Raw genomic sequence first — 22462 nt, 5'->3', positions numbered from 1 at the left:
GAGCAATAAATTCTTAGGATATTTTGTTCATTTTGATTTCAGTGCGAAAAATGCAATAAATATACGAAAATTTCACACTCGCAAATAATTGAAAATCTTTTCCATAGATGTCATCATATATATGCGCGCTTTCAAGCGGCTTCTTGATTCCTCGATCTGAAATACCGCTGCACCAGATTGACCATTAGTCCCTGAAACACAGAAAATAAATCGCCATTGTATTAACATACAGTGTATAATTTTGATGACAGTATCCAGCACGGCATTGTGGATAATGTTGTTTTTCCTATACATACTTTATATATGAGCTCATTCAAATTCACTCATAAAAATATCTTCATTCATCGTAGGGTTACCAGATTCTAAAACTGAGGAAGAAGGATGCTTGTGCGTGCACCCTTGGTAATATGTCACTTTTCCCAATTTCTATAAAGGATGGCGCTACTATAGAAACGAAACAAAAAAAACCCGCCACCACAATAATTTTTTCCAACTGAACCGTTAAAAAATAAATAAAAGATAACGATTCGTGTCCCCCCTCGATGATAAAGGGGTCGTCTCCCTTAATGACTTGTTCAACTTACACAATTAGTCCTTCCCGTCACATCGTTCTATATCCACGCGTGGGGCAAAGGTAGGCTCTAAAGTCTCTACCATTGCTAGAAGTATCTGCTCACCAGTTCGCATATTTTCCTGCAGGAAAATCAATTGTGCCAAATCTCATAATCACGAGTTCTACTATTCATTCATGCCAGGGTAGGCCCATATGCATTGAGACGGTCCCCGGATAGTTTTGCATGAGATGATATGTTACATGAAATAACTTTTACCTCATAATCGTCCACTTCATCCGAAGGAGGTTTCTCGTACTCCATATAAAATAATCTCTGAAAGATCAAAGTAGAATTAAGGTTAAATTAGATATGATGGTATACAGCTTTCCGTTGATACTATAGAGAATTTGGTAGGCTTATAAATTTCACAGTGAAGTTATATAATTAAAGAAAAAATTATATTATTGATCACCGGGTCTCGAGTCCCCCTCCCACATGTGCTTCACCCTTCCTTTAGTGGAGTTTAGTAACGAGCTCTATAATTTAAAATCTCATCATACCGAAATTCTAACAACTCAAATCCTAATAGCTCAATGCAGGGTCCTGCATCGGACTGTTGTATATACGTATGTATATGCAGGGCTGTCTTAGGAGCATCAGGGGCCCTGGGCCAAGTGCTTTTTTTTGAGGCTCTACCTGACGAATTCTCTGAAAATTTGAACCGGTTGTCATTTTTGTGAGGCCGCCGGGCAGTGCCCGGGGCACATGCGTTAAGTATGCACTGTGTATATGTATACATATCGTACATTATGGTTTCAGTACATGCACTTAATTTGGTCCCGATGGGCCGAACGCCTCCCGATAATATAATTGCAATTATATTGCATAATATTGCAATGAAACGTGCATAAAACGTTGCACTTATCGAGTCTGGGGTTTTACATTTAGAATAGATATAAGAATGGAAACCACACATACGAAATGGTGCTAGTGATGAAGGAAATGGAGTCATGAACAAACAAGATAGCGTTCATTACCCTAAATGAGAATTTAGCTTTCGTCCCTTTCTTTTTCCCGGCGATAGCCATGAGGTAGTTGTAGCAGGCTTTGAACGTGTTGCTGGTCGGGAGCAGGTTGTAAGGACTGGGAAGCACACCGGCTTCGTGGAAGAAAAACAGCCACAGCTTCGTACGGGCGAACTTCCATTCGATATCAGCGTTGTCCTGTCGATAGAAACAGAAACTTATTGAAAGCAATGTGTGAAGCAGAATCATCGCTGTACGTTTAATCGTTTTCCACGTGACAACCCTAAAAAGAGTTTTGTTGATGAGTATTTCAGTGAATTTTTATATGATAGCTACGGTGTGGGGAGGGTTAATTTTCCCGAACTGCTTGATTTGATGCCAAAAGGGATCAACTCGAAACAGGTTATGGTTCCATACCAATGCATGGAATGCAGTAAAACTGTCAACAAACAAGCGGTGATCCAGGATCACGTGAAGGGAGGGTCAAATTGAACACTTTCGTGTGATCATCCTGCATTTTACGAGACAGAAAATTTTTGTCCATATTATTCGGCTCTTGGGAGAGGTGGCCGTTCCCACCGCCCCACTCTGGATCCATGTCTAAGTGAAGGCAGACATCTAAGCTCCGAATGAATGGAGGCAGACATCTTCAGCTGTGAATGAGGCCGAGGCAGATATCTTCATATTCGAATGAGCAAATGCAGACATATTCAGATTTTCAGCTGCAGATGGAAAGGAGGTACACATCTTCAGCTACAAATGAAGCCAAGGTAGACGAGACATCTTCAGCTTCAACTGGAGATAAAAGGCAGGCATTTTTAACTGCGAATTTAACGGATGCAGGTGGATCCAGGGCGATGTGTCGGAGAAACGACTAATTTGTAGGTGATTGGATCATCCCGTATTTTACGGGATAGTCAAAAATATTTTCCCAATATTACTCGGCTCTTGGGAGGGGCGATTACCCTCATCGTCCCCCTCCCCGGATCTGTGCTTGTCGACAAATACCAAAATACCAGCTGGATCATCTCACCATACGCATGAACACACCCGAGACAGTGACCGAGGGGCTCTCGATAATATAGTATCTTAAATATTAGTTGTGATTTGAAAGAAAATTCGACATATCCATCGTTTTGCATTTCGCATAGCGAAATGCGGGTGCAGTTTCGGTTTTGTCGCTTTTTTTTATGACCATGGTAATCAGCGTAGTCATCAATGATGATGGCCAAGGATCACTTTTGACTGAGTTCCTTGAAAGAGGAGCCACAGTCAACAATCAGGCATACAATAAAGACATCTCATTGTGTAAAGCAGGGGTTTCCAACATAGAGTTGCACGCGGAACACTCGATGGTTCAGCTTGTTTAGCGGAACCCTTGATGATAAATGAGGCTGTTCTGCTTAACAAAGTTTTGAATATTTATCCAAAAAAAGTTTGCCCCCTACTGTCGCTCAATAGCACCGTAGCCAGAGGGCAAAATAAAAGAGGGCTTAGGCATCCCCTCTTTCTTAACAGGTGCGTAAGCAAGATCGACCTTTGAAGGGAGCACAGAAGGCTCTTGGTGGGGTACAAAAATTGTCTTCCCCAGAAATTTTTAGTTATCGACCTTCAAAAAGGATCAAAAAGCATTAAAATTAACAGAAATTTGTTAAAATATCACGTAAAAGGCAATTTTCTTTCGAAATTTCAATTTTTTTTTACTAAATATTGAATTTTTTAAATATTTTTTCGTTGACTTGAGAGGGGGCATCATGGTCCCACTTTTCCTCCAATGCGTAGAGGTCTCTCTGCTCATAAATCATTGTGCCAGATCTTATCGTGGAACCTCCCCCCCCCCCATCCAAATGAGTTCCCCGCATGTCCCCTACAAAGGAGTGGAGCTGACAGAACTCCAGCCCGTGGCCCTAGCTTATTCTCATCATTTTTGTTTTCCACACTATGAGTTTATAATGGAGGGAGCCAGTGAAAAGTCTTGAGAGTCAACCAAAGATCTTAGCTTAGGGCCCTACGCATGGCCCCCATATCCTGTAGCGGGGCCCGTAAGCTGGGATCCTTTGCGGGCCCCTCGGTCAGACTTTTAACGGGCCCCTTCTGTAGTTAATTTATAGCGGGAAAAAGCAAAAAAATTATGATAACCGTCCCGGCCCCAGGGCTAGAGCACTGTCAGCCCCCCCCCCCATGTTGGGGCCATGGTCCTACGGCAGGATGGAGAGGAGCATGGGTCTCAGCGCCGTGCCCGATTGAACTCATAGTTGGGACTCAAGAGGTTGGTGCCGTGTCATCCCATTGGGAGGCATATTCACGAATCAAGAGCTTTGTTGATAGTATGTCGGGTTTTTTTCCATTCCACACAGATATCGAAATTCTGTGCACAGAGAAAATAGGTCTGTGCAGGTGAAATTAAAGAGAACGTGCCAATTATATGGAAAATAAAAATTATCCTTGGTACCACCGGGGGGGGGGGGGATAAGAACTTTTTATTCAGCTCAAAAGCCGGATTTTTTCATCATTTCAGCCTCATTTTTCCACGAAATTCAAGCAATTGACGAGGACTACATAATTTCAGGATCACCACCCCTCCCCCTTGTGGGCAATACAAATTATTTTTGCCGCCATTCATTCACCCATTCTAGTCTACTTTTCTTGACTACTCATTCCTCCAAATTAGCCGCCCCGGACTATAGCCTATTTAGCCCTCCCCCCACCACTCTTCCATTCCCTAAATATGCCTCTGTGCCACTATCTTTCGGTCGTTCACATGCTTTCACACCCTCTAGGTCACTGTTTTCGCCCCTTACTCACCAGGTCCATCTTTTGGTCACTTACATGCTTCCTCATTTCCTAGGTTATTCATCCAAGTGGTTTGAAACCCACCCGTGGTCTAAAGAGTGCCATAAAGATCGAACGTTCAGAGAGTTTAGTAGGCGCTAATTCCATTTTTTCCATCGCCAACGTGCGATACATCGCTGTATTGAATTAGCTCCATGTATGACGGGAGAAAAATAAGGAGTTTTTGAGAGAAAATATTCGTATTAATAATACACACACACACAACACACAGTTTTTTCTGTTAAATTGTGAAAAAAAGATTACTGGATGCTCTGTATCGTGACTACTAAACCACACATGCACCTCGCCCATATTCCTCTGCGGAACTTCTGATGAATCGGTACAAGTTGGAATGTTCGTGTATACGTTGTGAATGCGTAACTGCGATGCGATATGATAGGTTATCATAGCTAACGAGAGCATAATTACCCGCCAACTTGGCGATGACCTCGAAAATCATGTCTTTTCTTGCCGCACTTTGACCAGGGATCTCCAGCCACTTCGCGAAGTGACTGGCCGAAGCCTGAAATTCAGACTTCAGCCGGATCAATATACAACGAAATTGGCCAAATCGCGAACTGTTCGATTTCGGGCTTTGGCTGTAACATATTCATTAGTAAAAAACATATTATGTTCTTTTTGAGTAGAAGAAAGAGAACTGGCGGGCTCACCACGACACGTTGGAAAGTGTTGCTGAGTATAGCGATGAGAGTGTTCACCAATGCGATCACCATCAGGATTTCGTAGAAGGCGAAAAGGTATCTACCGACGGCTTCGGTGAAGACATGGTAATTGATTCTCGGGTGTTCCTTGTCCCCGCCGATGTTTTGTATCACGACGTCGACGGATTCGATCGGTGACATGCAGAACATTGCCCAGAACAGAGTTCCGAACGAATACCGGAAGCTGGAATGAGGAAAAAGTTTTGAGACATCGTGCCCACATTTTCAAGCAGGCACGGATCCAGGGCAATGCATAGGGCGGGGCGCAAGAGGCGGATTTTTACGGTTCTGCCGCCTCCCCCCCCCCCCCCTTCTGGTCAAATTTTCTTGACCACTTATTCCTGAAAATTGTTGTCAACTGTAGCCTGCTTAGCATTCACCCCTTCCTTTCCAATATGCCTACGTTCTTTAAGTCACTCTTTTGGTTGCTCACATGCTTGCACTCTCTCTCTCTCTCTCTCTCTAGGTATCCGGTTCTTTAACTGCCGCAGCAAGGGGAAAACATATATACAATTTACAAATAGCATAACAACTTTTCAGCCACGCCCCAAAATCAACAAAAAGATCAGCTACGCGATCCATGGGAATATTTGTATTTCGAAATTGGCGAAACTCGTCTGGAAAGCTCCTGCGAATCAAGTTTGGGTCGTGCCACATAGCTGAAGAATCCCCGGCTGTAAGTAGATTTTTGCGACTCGTCTAGGCAGCCCCCCTACGAATCAAGTTATCAAGTTTGGGTCAATACTGAGCATAGCTGAAAAATTCCCGTGAATTCGTGCAAGTCATCTAGGAAGCCCTTGCGAATCAAGTTTGGATCGTGTCACATAGCCGAAGAATCAACGGCTGTAAGTGGATTTTTACGACTGGTCTAGGAAGCATAAATTTATCTCCTGCGAACCAATTGAGGGTCGCGACCTATAGCTCAAAAGTCCTTGACTATAAGTGGATTTGTGTGACTCGTTTAGGAAGACCCTGCAAATCAAGTTTGGGTCGTGGCACATAGCTGAAGAATCCCCGGATGCAAGTGGATTTGTGTGACTAGTCTAAGAAGCTCCTGCGAATCAAGTTTGGGTCGCGACCAATCTACCTTAAGAGTCCTTGACTCTAAGTGGATTTGTGTGACTCGTCTAGGAAGCCCCTGCGAATCAAGATGGGTCGTAGCACATAGCTGAAGAATCCCGGGTAAGTTTGGGTGACGACCCACCTCTGCTCTAAGTCCCTCTTTTGGTCATTTAGTGAAATGTTTTTTTCGTTTCCCAGGTCACTCTCATGCTTTCACACACTCTCTGGGCCATTCTTTTGGTCGCTCAATGAGCTAGTCCAGTGTTTCTGAAAGTGTGCGTCGTAGCGAGCTGAAGATATTGATTTGTGTTAATGCTTTTGAAAAGTGGTTCTTTTATAAGTGAAAACATCTACTAAACTATTTTAGGGACATACTCCCTTAATTTGTAGGAAGAGCGATTTAATGGTTTTTTTCGCCATCGTTCTCTAATTTCCTTGCCCACTCAATCCTCAAATTTGCCTCTCCTCCGAAATTGCCGTCCTGGCAATTCGGTTCGCTGAATCTCCTTTTATGTACGACACTGGTCGGGAAGGAACTGGCCTTATTTTATAGATTCCTATGATCGACGTCCCGTATTTTACGGGATAGGCAAAACATTATCGGGCTTTTGAGAACGGCGATCGCTAAGCTCTGGATCCGCGCGAGTTATGGGTATACCGGTATAATGAGATTAATGACAGTTTGTGTGTCCGATAGTACGTACATACAAGGTGTCCCATAAATTCGTAAATAGTTTTAAAATTCATAAAAATTGAAGGAATTGGTACGGTTTGCGAAAAAAAAAAATTTCTCACGAAGGGATTTTTTTTGGTAAAGAAAAAAAAAAAAACCTTAGCTCAATTTTTCGTCGAGAGAGGGCGCTGCACGAAAGTAAATTTTTGGTGATAGGCAAACAAGAGCCATAAAATGCAGGATGTATGATTAACAGCATATTTCTAAGTTTTTCTGTTTTACCGGGGCTTACATAAGGTTTCTATTGCGATGTTGACATTTGTGGTTATAAAGCACTATCGGTAAAGTTGTTTTATGCCAGCCACGAATCACCGGCTGAAGCTTTAAGAACGTTTCGGATGTAGAAGTGATTAAAGGTGGGGGGGGGGGGGAGTTCACACAGGTTCAATCACTCCTACTAGATTTCCATGCAGTGCTCCTCTATTGACAAAAATTTTAAATAATTTTTTTTCTGTACCCAAAAAAATCCCCCTCTTCAATAGAATAACTTTTTCGCAAGCTACATTCGAACACTGTAAAACCTCGATACAACGATACTCAATAGAACGATAAATCCTTCTTCAACAATATTTTTTTCAAATCTTGTTTGGAAATTTCTATGTTACGATAAGCATGATAAATCGGTTCCTATGCATACTTACCAATCGACTTCATGAGTTTGATAAATCAATCACTTTTACCATTGATTATGCATAATAACCGAATTTCGTTGGTAAATTTGATAAATATTTGAAATTTATCGCCTTTACATGTGGATATGCATATTACCGTAGTGTAGCTGGTGAATTTGATAAATGTGAAGAAAAAAAATCCAAATGAGTCTAGTATGTGTGGATGAATATAGTCGAACACACACCGTTATAATGATAACAAATTTTGCGATCGTATAACCGATATAATGTAACAATACATGTATGTATTACCATGTATGATGAAGGGCACGATTTATCATGTTTACCATTAACGCGGCGATTGGTATTATGCATAATCGCTGGTGAAAGAGGAAATTATTTAGGTAAATTTATCAAATTTACCGACAACGTTTGGGCACTATGCATAATCGCCGGTAAAAGTGATAAATTTAGGGAAATTCTTCAAATTTACTAAAATGTTTTTTGAGTATGGCATAATAACCGTAATAACCGATTGATCACATTTACCGTAACATCTATACTCTAATGTTAAACTGCTGCCTCTCGATACAACGATATTTTTTTACTTGGTCCACTACGTATCGTTATACAGAGGTTTCATTGGACGCTAATCCCTTCACGAATTTATCGGGCAACACTGTATGCACATCGGTATCTAACCATCAATTGGTACTCACGAGGTGAACGAAGACAGTTGATATCTTATCGAGCCCGCGGCGTTCCTCTGCGACATCCCGTCGTAGTAGATGTACAGCCTGGTCATCGGGATGGCGAAGCTGGTGATCAGCAGGAAGCAGAAGGCCAGGAAATAGGTGATATGCACGAACATCTTGCCCATGGAGATCTGTAGAGGGCCCAACCTGGAACTCTGCAGGCAGAAGTAAGCGAGGCGTCCGAAGGACATGATGCAAGCGACCGCGTACAGGCCCTCGTGCACCAGCGACGGTTCCAGGCTGTTCCAGTACTTCCTCTCGAGTATGCGCCGGCCGGAATGAATCTCGGTGTCCAGCTTGTTCCAGGCGACGATCCACAAGATGAACGTCAGGGTGAAGATCGTCTCCATGACCATGTCGTACCTGACAATACATTCCATTTATTTATGTTTGGTTATATACAGTGGAATCCCGTTATAACGAACTCCAAGAGATCGCAGAAATCAGTTCTTTGCAACGTAATTCAATCTGAAGGGATTCCAGGGTTTCTGCATTTTTTCCATGTAAACTTGTCTGGGCGATTAGAAAAGTGTTCCTTAAAACGAGATTTTCACTATAACGGTATTCGTTAAAACGGGATACGACTGTAATGATCACAATCGTTTCCTATGAATTTCATCCTTTGAAAATATCATCTTTTTGGCCTGTGGAGACTACCCTTGGGTAGTCCTTGGGTAGAGATCCTACCCGTCTCTGGACTAGAACCGTTTAATTCAAGGATGCCCAGGAGAGTGCGGTCCACTTCACTGGTTTGAAAACGGGTTGAGGGGCACTTAAGTGATCTAGAAATATGCCGTGGGTCGCTTAAGTGCTCTGGAAATGTTTCATGGGTAACACTTGCTTAAGTGATGTGGAACTGCACCGCGAGCAGCTGAAGTGCTGAGGAACTATGAGCAGGAACTACACGGGCCATTTTAATGATGTGGAAATGTGCCACTGCTCACTTGAGGGATCTGCAGATATCCCACCGGCCGCTCAAGTGCTCTAGAACTGTGCGGCAACGAACGACACACTTTGGTCACTCGGAGTGATTTTCAAAGTGTGCCGCGGGTGAATCGAGTGATTTATAAATGTGCCACGGGTCACTCGCGTGATCGATAAACATGCCGTGGGTCACTTGAGTGATCTGAAAATGTGCCACAGGCCACGCAAGTGTTATAGAACTGCGCGGCAGGACATTCAAGTGATTCGTAAATGCGCCTCGGGTCACTTGAGCATTCTGAAAATGTGTTGCAGGTCAGTGCTGTGGTAATGCGCCGCGGGCAGCTCAAGGGTTATGAAACTATGCTGCTGATCATTTAAGAATCTGTAAATATTCCACGGGTCACTTTAATGATCTGAAAATGAGCCACAGGCTGCTTAAGTAATCTGCAAATCTGCCGCGGATCCCATTCGTGCTCTGAAAATGTACCGCGAACGCTTAAGTGTTCTGGTAATGTGTCGCGGACAACTTGATGATCTGGAAATATGCCACGGTTCACTCTAGTGATCTGCAAATATGCCTCGGGTCGCTTAAGTGCTCTACAACTGGGGTAGCAAAAATATTAAGCGCCCCACCCCTGGGGGCATACGCTGAGTTTCTGGGCATCGGAGGGCCGTATTCACCGATATGGTTTAAACTGTAGTCACAGTTTTTGGACAAGAGATCAACATATATTGGTTAAAAACCTGAATTTAACCAATCCGTGTCGATCTCTTATCAAAAAATTGTGACTATAGTTTAAACCATGTGTGTGAATACCGCCCTGAATGCAGCGACGGGAGTCCCAATCAGCACAAAAACTATACAAAAACAAGGTCAAGGAAAGCGTTTTACGCAAGTGCTACCACCATCCGCTGGGACAGCTTAAGTGATGTGGAAATGTGCCGCTTAGTTCATTTTGACAAAATAAGGTTTGAGGTCGCGGGCCTCCATCATATGACAAGGCCCTAACGGCAAAATTTCGTGGAATCTTCGGTGTCATTACGACCGAGTTTGACTGTATAATCATTTTGATTCGAGACCTCCTGAATTATGGGACCTTAAGCGAATGTCATTGGCTTACACTTACGGCCGTATTCACCGTACTGCGGTTGCAGGTAAAAGGATTAGAGATCGACACGGATTTGTTGAAATCCCGAATTTAACCAATCCGTTTCGATCTCTAATCCTTTATAACTTGCGACTGCGGTTAAACTCCGTCGGCGAATACGGCGGCCGTTGGAAATGATTTGATTACAACTACTAAACTAAGCTAAAATAATTAAATAATTTCCGATTCCAATTAAGTAATTCCGATACGTCGTTTACTTACCAGTGCCACCAGACGCGGAAGAACCTGTGGAATCCTTCTACCCAAAGTTGTTTGATGGTTGAACAGATGAAGCCGAAAACGAACACTATAATCGGCAACTCGAGCCCTTGAAAAGAGATATAAAAAAAAGTCAGACAATAACTCCATGTTATATTCTGATTTACCATTTAAATAACATGCTTAACCCGTGGCCCGCGAGCCAAATGTGGCCCTCGGAGACATCTCACGTGGACTGAGATCTCAAACATAATTTTGTAAAAATGAACTAAGCGGCAAAACTCCGGGTCGCACAAGTCCATATTGTACTTAGGTTTTACCATGGGCTATTCTCATTGGCGAAGATCACAATTACGTCATTAAAGGGAAATTCTAACTCCGAACCCATCTCGTGACGTAGTAGCCGAAGAGCCGAACATTACCACTACCTCCTATATAGCTACGGTTGTTACGTTTGGCAACTTATCGCCAAACATCAAGATTCATTTAACGATATCGCTTTTATTTCGTCATGACTGGTCGCGCGATAATAGTACAAGGATCTAAAATTTTATAGTAATATAATATAACATAGTTATCATAATAATAATGATATATAATATAATATCACAACGCAGAAAAAAAAACCGTTTCCGATTACTTTATTAGTTAAGGCTACCTGCGGGACACTTTTTTTGAAAACACAGTGATTTTCACAAAACAAGTGGGGTTTCAATAAAAGCACTGTATGAAATAAAGAAATCCAGTGAAATTTTTGAAATACCTCTAGAACTTTTTGAGATATTCTAAATTGTGTCCTCAAAATTGGCTCATTTTCAGTACTTACGCCAAACATTGTACACTAAAAACCACACAATTTACTTGAATAATTTTGATCATGTATGTTTCTGTGACTGTTGTCTGTGCAATGAACTAAAAGTTTTAAGATACATAAGATATTACCTGAGATTACCTGGTTTCTGATGATTTCGAACCCACAACCTTCATTGCACATATTCCCTTCTCTAACCCAGCGGTTCTCAACCGGTGCTCCGTGGAGCCCCAAGGGCTCCGTGTGCAACTCCTAGGGGTTCCGCGGCGACTCGAGCAAAATAAAATGAATCAGTAGATTTGATAGAGAAAAGTAAATTAGAGAGTCCTAAAAAAGGACTCATAAAAATTATGTACAAAAAAGGACTCCTCTCACACGTAAAATTAGGTATATCTGTCATTGCCAGGAAACGTTGCCAGGAAATATATCGGCGCCAACCAACAGTCGCCGGAAAAATACACGCCAATAGTACGTCACGCATGCGCATTACATCGTGGCCCGAAGTCACGATCGGGTGTGACGATTTAGTGACGTAATAGTGATCTTAGCCAATGAGGCACATCCCATGTTAAAAATCCTATGTACGGTATGGAATTACGCCTCCGGGTCACTTAAGCTGGACACGAGGCGTGGCCTCGGCTGAAGTCTGTGTTCCAGAATACGAGAGCCCCCGCTGGAACGATTGTAGATTTTTCTTTCAAGGGTTGGATATGGAGATATACTGACCTGTGTAAGGGCATCCTCCGGTCCGCCGCTTACCATCGTAGTGGCTCAGCATATACGTCATGAATACGAACGTGAGGTACGCAGCGACGCTAGAGATGTACTTGTTGACCGGCGCTTGATGTTTCTTCGCGTATTTGCTGTTGGGGAGGAATATGATGGCTAGGGCTATGGCAGGAAGCTCGATTATCCTGAACAGCATCTTGAAGCCCCTTGCGAGGATAGACATCCGGTTCCAAGCCGCGTAATCACCTAGCCAGAAATTGCTCAAGACCTGTTGCACCAACGAGTGACCAACAAACTAGACGGACGGGGAGAAAAGAAAAACCAAACAAATCCACGCCAGAGACATTATAACTTTTCACATATTGTGAATTTGATGAAAATGTGATAAATTTGGGTTATTATGCATAATCGCCAACCATTTTTGGTGAGTTTGATAAATTTCCCTAAATGTTTCTCTTTTTTACCAGTAATTACGCAGAATACCCAAGCATCTTGGTATAAACAGGATAAATAGTACCAAATTCATCGTATTTACCGGTTACCTATGCATAATCGCCATTTCGTATTAATGAATATGATAAATCTGCCCCATTGCCGTGATAATTTAGACGACCGTACTTGTGAGTCAGAGTCTGTCTGGATATAATGAACTCTGATTTAACGAATTTTTTCCGAACATCCCTGAAATAACTCCAATTTAACGAATTCTCCAATCGGACCTCGTTATAACTGATACCTAATTTAACAAACGATATTCCAATATAATGAAATCTCGTTTAACAAATATTACGATTTTACCCCGATATAACGAACCTTCATTTAACAAAATCTTTTATTCAATGAACTCTTACAAGTTTTTGTACATATATATTCAGACCCCACTATGACAAACCCATACTAACCGAATTCTACAATTGGACTCCTATATAACGAACCCTTATTAAAAAAATGATTGTATCTCGATACAATGAACTCATATAACAAATTTCACGATTTTACCTTTATATTACGAACTCTCATTTAAGTAATTATTTGATCTCATTTCTTGGTTCTTGTTGAACAAATTCGCACGGGGACAGGATTCGGAAAAAAAAATCGTTAAATCGTGAAATTCATTAAGTAGGAGTTCGTTATATCGGGGTCCGACTATACTACCGGGGAAATTTTTTTTTCTCATATTTATCAAATTCACCAATCATACAAGAGTATTGTGCATAATCACTGGTAAAATGAATAAGTATCATGTATTTGTCAAATTTACCCGGTAGGCATGGATATTATGCATAATCGCTAGCAAAAGAGATAATTTTTTTATTTATCCAATTTTTACCAACGACGCCCGGGCATTATGCATAATCGCCGATAAAAGTGATAATTTTATCATTTTTACCAAACTTACAAACATTTATTTAACAACGCAATTTTTATCGAAATTTATCAAATTTACCAACGACGCTTGGGTATTATGCATAATCACCGGTAAAAGTGATCATTTCATTAGTATTTATCCAATTTTACCAACGACACTTGGATAACATGCATGATCGCCGGTTTAAAAGTGATAATTTTTTTGTTTCATCAAACTTACTGACAAAGAAAAGGGTCTCAAGGTTATGTCTTCAAAAACTTTCGAAAAAAATACCACGGATTCCACTCATTTACATATGCACAAACATATAAAAAAATCCGGTTGAATCATTATAGGCCACTCGAAAAATAAAAATATTAATATTTTGAACGCCAACAGAAGCCAAGAATGAATTAAAAGATCCCACAACCTCCCCACAGTGTTATTCAGTTACGTCATTCAAACAACACATGATCAGTAACAGTAAAGACAAGGAAAGAGAAAAAGAAGAGAGAAATAACTTGTTTCTACAAAAGAGAAGCTGTGGGGGGGAAAAAAAGTTTTTTATAGATATCGCCAAGAAGCGCGAGAGGCGATGAGCAGACAACTATTATCGTTTTTAGTAATATTTTGCGGCTTTAATAATTTGCACTCCGCTGCTAATTTTCTGGGTGAGAGATGACTGTATTTTTGATTTTTTTCATAATTTTTTTTAGGACGACACCTTCTGACAATTTATTCCTTATGAGACGATTAGTGACTATGCATATTAACCAATTTATCGTATCTTAAATATACCAAGATGAATGAAAACAATAGGAAATCGTGCGCACATACAAACCTCTTTTTGGTAACAGTCTACAGCGACTTGAAGCCTCGGGAACATAACTTGTTTGTAACCGGCGTAGCCGTAGCGCTGCTTCAAGATCATTTCCATTTCGGCAGGGTTCCTGCAGCACGAGATCAAATCCACCACGAACGCATGCAGTTCATCTGACAGACTGAAGTATTCCGCCTGAGTGAGAGAGTATTAATGATGATAATAAGTTGTAGGGCGAATAAAATACGACAACTTGAGAGAGCGAGAGAACGTAAGTTAACACAAAATTAATTCTAAAAGTCAGATACATCATTGTGAAGGTGAATTTAGGGAATAAAATCCAATTGCCTCTGCGGGGAATCAAACAATGGTTCCAGGAGGGTGCGTTAGAACATTACGCTACAGAAGAAGCGAAAAATTTTCTTTCTTTAGATCAGGGTTTCTTAACCTATGGATCACGACCCGACCTTGAATCGCAGGGGATTGCGAATCAAGTTTGGGGTCAAACGAACAATGACGTCTTAATGCATTTACCAGACTAGAATGAGATATGGTTGAAATTTCCGAGAACACGAAAATTTATCAGGTACGGCCTCAGAAAAATTACTCGGCCCGGGGACTCAGAGAACTCTCATTATGCGCGGGGCTACTACTACTACACCAGACATGCACCTTGTCCATATTCCTCTGCGGAACTTCTAACGAACTGGTACATGTTGAACATGTAACGAAAGTGTAATGATTGAGTAAGCGAATGAGAGAGAGAAAACACATAATTTCACGCGACATGTTTCCCGACCACCGCCTAAAATCACCGTGACAAAAAAAAACAAAAAAAACACGGTCAGCGTTAAGTCTAAGTTGGTGGAAAGCTCCTCCCATTGGTTCAGTACAATCACCTGACAACCAACAACGTTTTCATTGGCCAAACAGGCACGTGTACAGTAGCGTGATCTTCTTCCTTTGTGGAAGGTCATGAGAGAAATGTGATTGTGTTGCGACTCTTGGATGTATTTCCTATATAAAAAAGGGTATGCGTCGTAAGAATTCCTAAGAAGGAACTAAGAATTGTTGTTTACCAGTGCATATGTATATACGTATGAATGTGGTTTTTGAATACGTTAAAGGGGGGACAACTGTCTTAAAGCTCATCGTATAGAACAAGTATTACCTGGAATTCCTTGTCGATTAAGGCCGCTACCCTGACTTCTGTGTCCAAGACGAATGCGTAGTGGATCGGGTCATTTGTGGCTTGACACAAGTACGCCGAGTTAGTCATGGCTTTGTAGGCGTTCAACTTGATTCTCGAGAAATTCGCTCCACGAGCGGATATCGCTCCCTTACACAATCTACATAGACCTTCGTGGGAATTGAGAAGATAAAAAATCAACTGGTGTACTGGTTTGTAGGCGGATCTGTTCATCTAGACAATTTTGAATGTTTGTAATTTCTCGGAATTCTTCGGAAAGAAAACTCGAGAAAAATATATCAGGGTGTAGTCAAATGAAAAAATTATGACGGTCGCAGAGAAGAAAAAATTCGCAACACACAATAGCCGAATGTGCTGTTTTACAACTGGGTGATGCCACGTGCTTTCAGATTAGCAAGTTTACCCGTTCGGAGCGGAAAGTCTTTGATAAAAAACAGTATGACTAGGTCTAGTTTCCTGCCAGGCGTGGATCCAGGGCGATGTGATGGGAAAGACAAATTGCATAAGTTTTTCCGATCGTACAGAGGACAGACAAATTATCCCATATTATGAAACTCTTGAGAGAGGCAGTCGTTCTCCATCGCCCCCTCCCCGGATCCGTGCCTGAGCGAAGGCAGACATCTACAGCTACGAATTGAGCAGTGGCAAACATCTTTGGCTGCGAATGAAGCATGGTCAGACAACTTCAGATTCGAATGGATCAAAGGCTGACATCTTCAGCTGTGAATGGAGTGAAGGCATTCATCGTCGGCTCCAAATTGAGCGGGGGCAAGCATCTTCAACTGCGAATGAAGCTGATACAGACATCTTTAGTTGTGAATGAAACCGACGCAGACATCTTCATCTGAGAATGAAGCCGAGGTAGACATCTTCAGCTGCAAATGAAGCGGAGACAAATGGATCTAGGACGATGTATCGGAGAAGCGACTTATTGTGTAGGTTCATCTTATATTCCCGTTTATTCCCTTCAGACAAATTTTCCCCTTATCATTTGGGTCTAGAGAAGGTGGATCCGCACTTGTTCCCTGCTCACTCTCACAACTTCATATTAAGTATCTTCTTCGATGACAAAGGAACTCAATTGGCAGCGATCTCTGGCCATCCAAAAAGATATCTAGGGGATTCCATCAGCAGTGATTCTTAGTCATCGTAGAAGATAACCAAGGAACCAGCTCAGCAGTGAGTCTTCTTCGTCACGAAGGATAACCAAGGAGCTCAATCAGCAGTGATCCTTGCTCACCGAAGAAGAAAACCGAGGAACCCAATCAGCAGTGATCCTTGCTCACCGAAGAAGAAAACCGAGGAACCAATCAGCAGTGATCCTTGCTCACCGAAGAAGAAAACCGAGGAACCCAATCAGCAGCGGCCCTTGACCCAGAAATCGTGTTTTTTCGCTAGATAATACCATCTCAAACGTGCCCCAGCAAACAACTAATCCTCTCGCCAAACTTTGCAGGGAAGTGCTGAAATATTCGCCCTACAGTCCAGTAACTTTCACTTCTTTGCCCTCTTTCCCCAAATCAGGTTAGCTTCGGGCGCCAACCAAGGGGAAGATTTTCATGCCCTAAACACAGTGATTCCCACCGTGGGCGTTAACGCCTCCTTGGGAGCGATGGAATGTTCCGGGGTGGGGGGTAGAAGCTACGGGTATAACATAGGATCCTATGGGTTAGATTGCGGTGGGGGCGATGGGTGAAAAAAAATTGGAAACTAAGCCCTAAAGCCTTCTTCAGTTAACGCATAGTATCTTGCGAAAAAAATGGGATGTTTACCTTCAGGTCCAAGGCAACGACTGTTAACTTGTACGCATGAACTAATCGCCAGAAACTCTCTCATCTTTTCATTTGACCAACCCTAACGTTACTCACGCATACAAGACACTGACAGAAACTTCAACAGCACTAGAAGTGCGCCATATATTCAAGCATGACATTGTCGAACAAATTGTATGTGTTACAGCCAAAGCCCAAAATCGGCCAGTTCGCGAAGTGGCTGAAGATCCCTGGCCAAAGTTCGAAAAGAAAGGCATAATTCGGGGTCATCGTAACCCTAACGATCAAAGGAATCGGTATATCTATTATCTCAAATTAATACCATTATCGGAATATCTATTATCTCGAATTAATACCATTATCGGAATATCTATTATCTCGAATTAATACCATTATCGGAATATCTATTATCTCGAATTAATACCATTATCGGAATATCTATTATCTCAAATTAATACCATTTTATGATACTACACACATACTTATGTATTTTTAATCTTTTATATAATTTATTATCAATCTTCCATTGCATATTATCACGTTTTAATATCAATTCTTTCTTTTTGTTCTTTAACACGTGTACTATCGAACTAAGTTACTAGTTACTACTAAGTTACTACTAACTTACTAGTCAGAGGGGTTTAGGGAGTTGTCAACCAACTGGGCCGTCTTACCTCATCAGCACCTCGAACTTTCGCCAAGGATCTCCAGCCACTTTGCGAATAGGCTGTTCAAACGCCAAAATCATTTCCGAAAATCGGACTTTTTCTCAAAACTCTCGAACTGACCAGATTTCGGACTTTGGTCGTAATATATATTTGATTTCTCAGATTTTCAGTGTATAAAATGCCTATCGGAAAAACATCATGAAATGATAATAATATAATCTTACAACTAGGAGAATGGGGCCTCTCTATCTTGTGCCCGCGGCCTAGAAGCATCCGGACCACCTCGAAATGTCCACATTGTGCAGCCAGGATGATTGGAGTGATGTCGCTGTCAAATTCGATGCTGTTCTCGTACGGGTTTTGCTCGTCCGTTTGCTTTCTACTGGTATCGTTCGCACTGCGTAACGAAAGCAAATAGACAAAGATATCAATACCGATTGGTTGCGTCAAAGCCATCGCTCCCTTATCAGAAAATATCGACGGCCAACTTTGTTGAGATAAAATATGATGTTAATGTTGGTGCAGTCAAACTCGGTTATAACGATATTGAAAATTCCGCGAAATTTTGTTGTTATAACTGTGTTGCCGACAGAGGCGCATTAATGGTTTTGCGGCCTGTTGGTTGTTCAACTTTTACAGCCTTTTACCCTTCCTAGTATAATTTTCTAGACCAGTGGCTCTCAAACTTTTGTCACCTGCGGCTCCCCAGAATAGTTTTGCAGATATTTTCGCTTACAAAAGAACCACTTCCAAGCATTAATACGCACACAAATCGATATTTCAAGCTCACCGTGACAAACATTGGCGACTCCCCTAGGATCCGCGAAGCACAGTTTGAGAAACACTGCTCCAAACCATTGATTCTTCAAATTCGTGTCTCTGGGCAGGGCCGTTTTAAGAGTATCATGGGCCCCCGGGCTTAGGTGTTTTTCGAAGGCCCTACCTGGTAAATCCTAGAAAATTTCAACCAGATCTCATTTTTGTGAGGCCCCTCTTCTCTTGAAGCCCCCCGAGCCGTGCCCGGGTGTGCCCATGCGTTAAGACGGCACTGTCTCTGGGCTAAGGTTCGTTTAGCAGGCCTGTAACCAGGCTTGGGAAACCAGGGCACTGCCCCGGGGCCCCCCACAAAAAAATATGCTCATTTTGCAGGAAAAGCCTTTTCAAGGGGCTCCAAGAAGCAACAGTCCTGTCGCTTAGTCCCAACCCCATAAATATGCCCCGGTCTCTTCGATCTTTTGGTCGTTCACACTTTATATGGGTCCAGCTTTTCATTCCCTCCTCACAAGGTCACACTTTTAGTCACTAACGTGATTCCTCGCGCTCTAGGTCACTCACGTTCCCTCAGAATTTATAGGTCAATCTTGTGGTCGTTCATATGCTTGCACACTCTCTGGATTACTCTTTTCGTCTCTCACTCACTAGGTCACTCTTATGCTTATACACACTCAAGGTCCGGGTCACTCAAAAACGTGGTTACTCAAGGTCACTCACCGATGTGGTTCCTCGCTCCTCTTGGTCACTCCAATGCTTGCATACTTTCTAGGCCACTCTTTTGGTCATTACCATGCTTGCATGTTCTCTAGTTCACTCATATGCAGATTCTGATTTATTGCTTTGTCTCCTGTGGGCCATTAAAATTTAGCCGAGCTTCTCCTATTCTAATTTAGAGCTCCCTGATCACCAATAACTGAAATTTGCCGTCCCTTGGAACTTGCCTCCTTGAGCTATAGCCCGCTTAGCCCTCTCCCGCCCCATAAATGTGCTATTATTAGTTGTCGCTACAATCAAAGTTAATACATCAATAATAAAATACATGTACAATCAGTTGCAATCAAATATTGCACATGAAGCTGTTACGGATTAGGGGGTGGCTATATTTAATCGGGGAAAATAGGAAAAATTGGAATCATTTACACGGAACACAGCCCATTCTTGCCAGGAATTCTGCCAATTGTCGGCGAAATTGCCAAATATTTCTCATAAATAACCCTCGGTGAGAAACACAGTGCTGCAACAAATTTGCAGTGAGTTGAAATGCATTTCACGAAGAAAAAAAAATGTTGAATATTTTAAATATGTAAATGAATATGTAGTATATTTATAGCCACATATATATGGGTGCATAGGTAACAGCACGCACGGTGATACTTCCAGTTAGAGAAAGTATCCAAATAACTTGCAGAGTATCCAAATATAAACGGGTTTAACTGTGCGTAGATTGATCATGTTGCTTACTCACCTTATTGCGTTCAAAATTAGCTCCGTAATCGCGATGTTTCCGGTTGCCACGGCGTGCAGGACAGTATCTGACAAGTCGATGTCTGGCATACTTATTAGTAGCTCAACAATATCCATGTACTCTTTCTTGACTGCCAGGTGCAGTGCTGTAATCCCCTGGTAGCTGATACAGTTCCTGTTCAACGTCGGATGTTTCTGGTGTGTTGAGAAAAAAAAAAGGAAAAGAGGTAGTGTTTTGAAATGAAAAAATGAAATAAACATCGAGCTGTGTCAATCAACCACCAAGTCACCCTTTTGGTCAGGGTACGCTTTCCAGGTTACTCTTTTGGTCACTCTCAGGTTCACAAAATCTCTAGGTCACTTTTTTTGGTCATTCACATGTTTACATACACTCTGGGTCATTGGGTCCCCTCTTTTTATCGCTTACTGACATGGCCATTGGCACTCCATGCTCTTCCCATGCTCACTACTCACTGACCTGGTCCCTTGCTCTACAGGCCATGCCACTCTTTCGATCATTCACATGCTTCCCACACTCTAGGTCACTCATTTGGTCATTCCCATGCTCACACACTCTCTAGGTTTATCCTCTAGTCCTTCCTATACTCACAGAATCTTTAGATCACTCACTGGGTCATTCTCTGGGTCCACTCACTGGATACACTCTTTCGGTCATTCACATGCTTGCACACGCTCTGAATTACTCTTTGGTGCTCTTAGAGTCAGTCACGTGCTTTCATACTCTTTTGACGGGCACCGGAACCGGTTTTTAACCTCATAAGGTTTATTGTGGCAGCATTGTCTCAACGCATGGGCCCAGCCGGACACTGCCCGTGGGCCTCACAAAAATGAGATCAGAAAATTTTCGAGAGTAAGCGTGTAAATTTGCCAGATAGGGCCTCTGGAAAATCACTTCTCCCGGAGAAGGGGCTATTAATTATATTCTTGAGATACGGCCCTGACTGGGCTGGGGAGGTAGCTGAAACAGCCTCTACCCCCCAATAAACTCTGCGAGCAGGCTGAGTCGATGACAGGAAACTTTGAGACCCCTGACACCGAGATTTGTTCAAAATTTTTACTATAAGAAAAAATCTCGTGAATTTCGACAGAATACAGTCAAACCTTGATTTAGTGACAACCCCGCTCGGCGTTAAAATTTTTTTGCTTCCTTCTCCAACCTATTGCAGGCCCTCAGGGGGGGGGGGGCTCACAAAGATGAGATCTGATTGAAATTTTCAATTAGAATCATGTAAATTTGCCTGGAGAGGCCACCGAAAAATCTCTTGGCCAGGGGTGCGCTAAGCCTCCCCCGTAAATACGCCTGTGCTGGTGGTACTAGTAACGCTGATGGTACGTGATGTCACTGGTGCACTAAAAATAATTAGTTATTACAGAGAATGCATGTAAAAAATTACGTGGGCACATGAGCTTCTCGAAGTTGGAAAACGTCAGAGCCGTTTATTGGTTCTGGACAGGGCCGCAACCAGGAAATGACAGGGGGAGGGGATGGGGGTGGTATGCCCCTAAGATCAACGGTTCTCCAGTAAAATGCGGCAAGGGCAATTATGAAATCACCTTGTATAGAAAACTTACAGGGCTCTGAAAATACGTAGGGAACTTTCTCACCCCTTAAAATGATTACGTTTGCTTGCCAATTCCTAGATGGTCTGCTTTCCTTACAACTTGTGCACACCCCTTTTAGATGTTCGTAGAAATAAACTATATATATACTTAGGTTATTTTATTATTTTGCCCTCCTCCCCCCCAAGGGCGGGGCTGACAGAGCTCCAGCTACAGAGGGCCTGGGATGATTCTAATCATTTTTTGTTTTTTCACGCTATAAACTCGCCACAAAATTGGACCCTAAAATTTCTGGTCAGGAGCTCACCAAAGATCCGTGCCTTGGGGGGGGGGGGTTCGAGGCCCTGCTGCAGGATGTGAGAGTCATGGGGAGGTGGGGGGGGCTCCAAACTGAACCCTGGCGTCGGGCAACAAAGAAAATTTTCGTTTCTAATTGCGGCCACGGTTTCGGATAATACGTAAGTACCAAAGAAAAAAGTACTCATATGTGCCAACAAATATGGTTATGACTGGATCGTACCTCTATGAAATTTCTCACACCAACGGCGTCTCCATGCGCAACGATACGGAAGAATTCTTGTTCAACGTCCTCCAAGGCGTTGAGCGGGAGTGACCCTTTCCTGACGTCCAACGAAACGTCCTCGATGTCATCGTCATCTTCCTCGCTGATGAGCGGTTCGTACGACCCCGGTCGTGGCAT

The 22462-nt window shown here is 42.4% G+C and overlaps 2 protein-coding genes across 2 annotated transcripts; both read right to left on the bottom strand.

The window, feature by feature from the left end:
• LOC149078302 (short transient receptor potential channel 4-like) lies at positions 1 to 10853 on the bottom strand. Its single transcript, XM_089241460.1, has 6 exons — positions 10589 to 10853; positions 8259 to 8657; positions 5083 to 5317; positions 1592 to 1777; positions 831 to 887; positions 1 to 191 (listed from the first exon to the last, which is right to left on the bottom strand). The coding sequence occupies exons 1-6, from the start codon at positions 10753 to 10755 to the stop codon at positions 132 to 134; spliced, it is 1104 nt and encodes a 367-aa protein (XP_089097586.1). The 5' UTR covers positions 10756 to 10853; the 3' UTR covers positions 1 to 131.
• Positions 10854 to 12093: 1240 nt separating this feature from the next.
• LOC149078301 (short transient receptor potential channel 6-like) lies at positions 12094 to 22462 on the bottom strand. Its single transcript, XM_089241431.1, has 6 exons — positions 22283 to 22462; positions 20183 to 20376; positions 18168 to 18340; positions 15465 to 15652; positions 14315 to 14488; positions 12094 to 12420 (listed from the first exon to the last, which is right to left on the bottom strand). Exons 1-6 carry the CDS (start codon positions 22460 to 22462, stop codon positions 12094 to 12096), a joined length of 1236 nt encoding a protein of 411 aa, XP_089097557.1.

Source organism: Pholcus phalangioides, unplaced genomic scaffold, assembly GCF_987345545.1.
Source record: "Pholcus phalangioides strain wild (caught in Gottingen) unplaced genomic scaffold, Ppha-v1.0 ptg000014l_1, whole genome shotgun sequence".
Lineage (NCBI taxonomy): Eukaryota > Metazoa > Arthropoda > Arachnida > Araneae > Pholcidae > Pholcus > Pholcus phalangioides.
The sequence above is the reverse complement of the archived record's forward strand: the minus strand, read 5'-3'. Positions and strand labels throughout refer to the sequence as shown.